At 36.1% G+C, this 3,378-nt stretch overlaps 1 protein-coding gene across 1 annotated transcript; it reads left to right on the forward strand.

Moving 5' to 3' along the window:
* The first annotated feature begins 1,661 nt into the window (after nucleotides 1–1,661).
* Nucleotides 1,662–3,334, forward strand: scpp8 (secretory calcium-binding phosphoprotein 8). The gene is made up of 3 exons (XM_088281127.1): nucleotides 1,662–1,754; nucleotides 1,883–1,955; nucleotides 2,138–3,334. The coding sequence occupies exons 2-3, from the start codon at nucleotides 1,896–1,898 to the stop codon at nucleotides 2,684–2,686; spliced, it is 609 nt and encodes a 202-aa protein (XP_088137253.1). The 5' UTR covers nucleotides 1,662–1,754; nucleotides 1,883–1,895; the 3' UTR covers nucleotides 2,687–3,334.
* The last annotated feature ends 44 nt before the right edge of the window (nucleotides 3,335–3,378 follow it).

Here is a 3,378-nt window from a genome sequence, read left to right on the forward strand (position 1 = left end):
TAAACACTGTAAAGCACTTCATTCATAAAACGACAACGAGGCGTTGGAAAGTTGACTATATTTGTGGATATGTGATTAACAACCCCATAGTAATTAACTCGAATCTTAAGATTTCCTCAAGTTTGAAGAGATAAAACTGACTCTTAAGTGATACTTACTACGTACGTGAAGTGTGACATGTGGCTTAAGGTGATTTTTAGGCAAGAGGATGTGGTTTCGTTTAAAATATGATGTGTACAGGATGTCTGTGTGGTAATGAGCATTGCAATAGTTCATGTAAACATCCAGATTTACACTTTAAATGCTGAGACGTCATATGCGTTGGATAAAAATAAATATAATATAATATATATATATATATATATATATATATATATATATATATATATATATAATATATATATATATATATATACACACACACACTATATACACACACACACACCCGCACCCCCCCCACACACACATATCTATATATATATATATATATATATATATATATATATATATATATATATATATATATGTAGCTGACAACTTTGTCAATCTCTGTCTCTTGAAAGCTCTTTTAATGACTCATCCTCTTTATGATTCCCGCTGAAGTAACAGGAAGAGGACGATTTCAGTGGTGGCTTCACGATTGGAGTAACACGGTTGTGTCACACAGACATCCACGTACACACGTATCAAACTCTTACTCCACTGTAAAATTCCACAGGCTGCCACTCAGTCTGCCTAAATGATGAATAAATTCTTCATTTCATCAAACACTATTTTTCATACAGTACCTCAGTCAAATCGTCGCCATGACAAACTTCACAGTTATCAGATCAGCCGAGCCAAAGGCAATAAAATCTGACCGTCATCCAGTGCCAAACGCCCACTGGCAAATGTTTTTTTTTCTGAAGTCTTTCCTTATGGAATATCTGCACGACAGCAAACAAAGAAGGCAAATATCAGTTGCTGGTTGCTTTTCTCATCTATGATATCAAGTTTCTAACAAAATGAAATGCCTAATTAAGGAATACATACACTGAAAAAATGGTGTGTTGGGTTTAATCAATTTTATTTTGTCAAGTGGTTGCACAAAATGACATGATTTGGATTCAGATGCATACAGTTTACTTTAAAAATGTATCTGGATAAAGGTGATTTTATTTCATACAAGCACTTGATGAAATAAAATTAAGTTTATATTACTCGCCCATGTACATTATTTGGACTGTTTTCTTTTTTTTTTGTGCTGTGACATGCACAAGAACAGAGATTGGGGTTACGATTAGGAATAATTTAAAGGGAATTAATGTATTAATTCCAACCCCTGATTAATGTATTGTTCTGGTTTTACAAGTAAATGTTATTTTAAGACATACCACCATAATGTATAGGTAACACAGTAGTTTAAAAATTTTTGATGCCAATATCAATCATAAAATGAGAGTTTATATTAATATTCAGATGTTTTCTTAAAGAAGCATACCAAAGAGATGTCAAGTGGAACTAAAAAAAAATGATTTCCACATGTTGTGTAATCTGGGCCTTCTTGGTCCTCCTCTGCAGGTAACTGATACGCTTACTCAATCCTCGCCACAAAGCCACAAGAGCCCTGCCCAGATTCTCTGCACAGCATACTTAAGCGTCAGATCATCCCAAATGAGACTCGCACATCTTTTTGGACTCAACAAAGATACCACTGACAGAATTTAAGAGAACTGAAAGATCAAAGTAACACATCTGGTATTGGAAGGAAAAAGGTAAATCTATTATTATGAATTATTATTCGTAGAATGTTTTTTGTAGTGACATGTTTTGTATTATCAGAATTTATTTATTATCGTCCTTGTTCGTACGAACTGTAATTTTGTAACGTTTTTATTGGCAGGAACCAATTCAAGATGAATCTTCCAACATTTTCGCTGATTGTTGTACTTTTTGTGACAGCATCTACTCAACCAGTAAGGCTCTACTTATTTTTTCACTCACCTACTGCTTTTTACACATGTACCCGTCTCGTTAAAATCCTTATTTGCTCCGGGCAAGGAATACATTTCCACTTTTACACTAATGGTCAAATCAAAATGAGCATTTTGACTCAGACTCAAATAAGTTGGACTGTATTTTATTCTTCCCTCTCAAGGTTGATGAGAACTGGCGGCAGGATGCCGTCATCACTGAAAATAACCAGAAACAAGAATCACTTCCTTCTGAGTCAGTGGAGTCACATGACTCGTGGGAGTCCAAAGACGTCTCTGAAGAGTCAATTGAAACACTGCAAGACTCTTTTAAAGAGTCATCTGAAGAATCCTCTGAGGAGAGACCTGACAAGTCTTCTGAGGGGTCCACCACGCTTTCCTCTGAGGAATCTTCAGAGGAATCATCCGAGGAGTCATCCGAGGAATCGTCCGAGGAATCTTCCGAGGAGTCATCCGAGGAGTCTTCCAAGGAATCATCCGAGGAATCCTCCGAGGAGTCTTCCAAGGAATCTTCCGAGGAATCCTCAGAGGAATCCTCCGAGGAAATTCCTGTCACACATCCCATCATGACAACCGCAGAGGACCGAACCGCCCCCACGCCCAACCCTGCCACCACAAGCGCAAATGAGCCAGGGACAACCACACCTGCTGGAGATGTGACCGAAGGTGTTTCAACAGAGGCTCCCATCACTGAAAGAAGAGGAGACAACTAAAAAAAATAAAAAAATCGACAACAAATTATTTGTTTGTTTGTCTGAAATCAAACGTATTGTAGCTAAAAGCAAATCAGGTTAATAATGCTCATATTATTTAATATTGTATTTATTTGAACGCATTTGTGAATAACTGTTCCAATGTATAAAATGCACAACACCTTTTTGTCACAGGTATCGTCAGATGTACATAGCGTACGTATTAAATTTGATATGTATATTTAATGTTCCACAAAAACACGACGTCAAAATGTTTGCCCAGTCGCAAAAAATGCTACACATTACATGTAGCGAAATGAAATAAAAACTACTGATCTGAGGCACTCGTGCACTCTCTTATGAGAGCTCAAATCAAACTTATAAAATAAAAAAATGTACTGCGTATGATCATGCATTTATATTCAGTGTAAAGAAAAAATTCTTCTCTTCGAATTCATCTCATTAAATTTTGCAGACGTCTTCACAGCGTGTTACGGGATGGGAAGTTTCTACTGCCATCTAGTGGAAAAGGGCATACATTAAATTGAGTTACTGGAAATACATTTCCGAACAAATGGAATGAAAAAAAAAAGAAATTTACGTACGAATTTCTGAAAATGTGTCCGTGAGCGAGCCCAAATGTTTTAAAATAAAATGACTCTCATTTAATCAATTATATTACATTCTACTTTTGGAGAATCACCAACACATGC

The sequence above is a fragment of the Idiotropiscis lumnitzeri genome, chromosome 18 (genome assembly GCF_059441095.1).
Source record: "Idiotropiscis lumnitzeri isolate Australia: NSW breed Sydney's pygmy pipehorse chromosome 18, RoL_Ilum_1.0, whole genome shotgun sequence".
Taxonomy (NCBI): Eukaryota; Metazoa; Chordata; class Actinopteri; order Syngnathiformes; family Syngnathidae; genus Idiotropiscis; species Idiotropiscis lumnitzeri.

What these genes read in the sequence shown, in the direction of transcription:
- scpp8 (XM_088281127.1), top strand. Translation starts at nt 1,896, where the DNA reads ATGAATCTTCCAACATTTTCGCTGATTGTTGTACTTTTTGTGACAGCA. An exon ending in TGACAGCATCTACTCAACCA is followed by an intron (nt 1,956 to 2,137) that starts GTAAGGCTCTAC and finishes TTCCCTCTCAAG; the next exon opens with GTTGATGAGAACTGGCGGCA.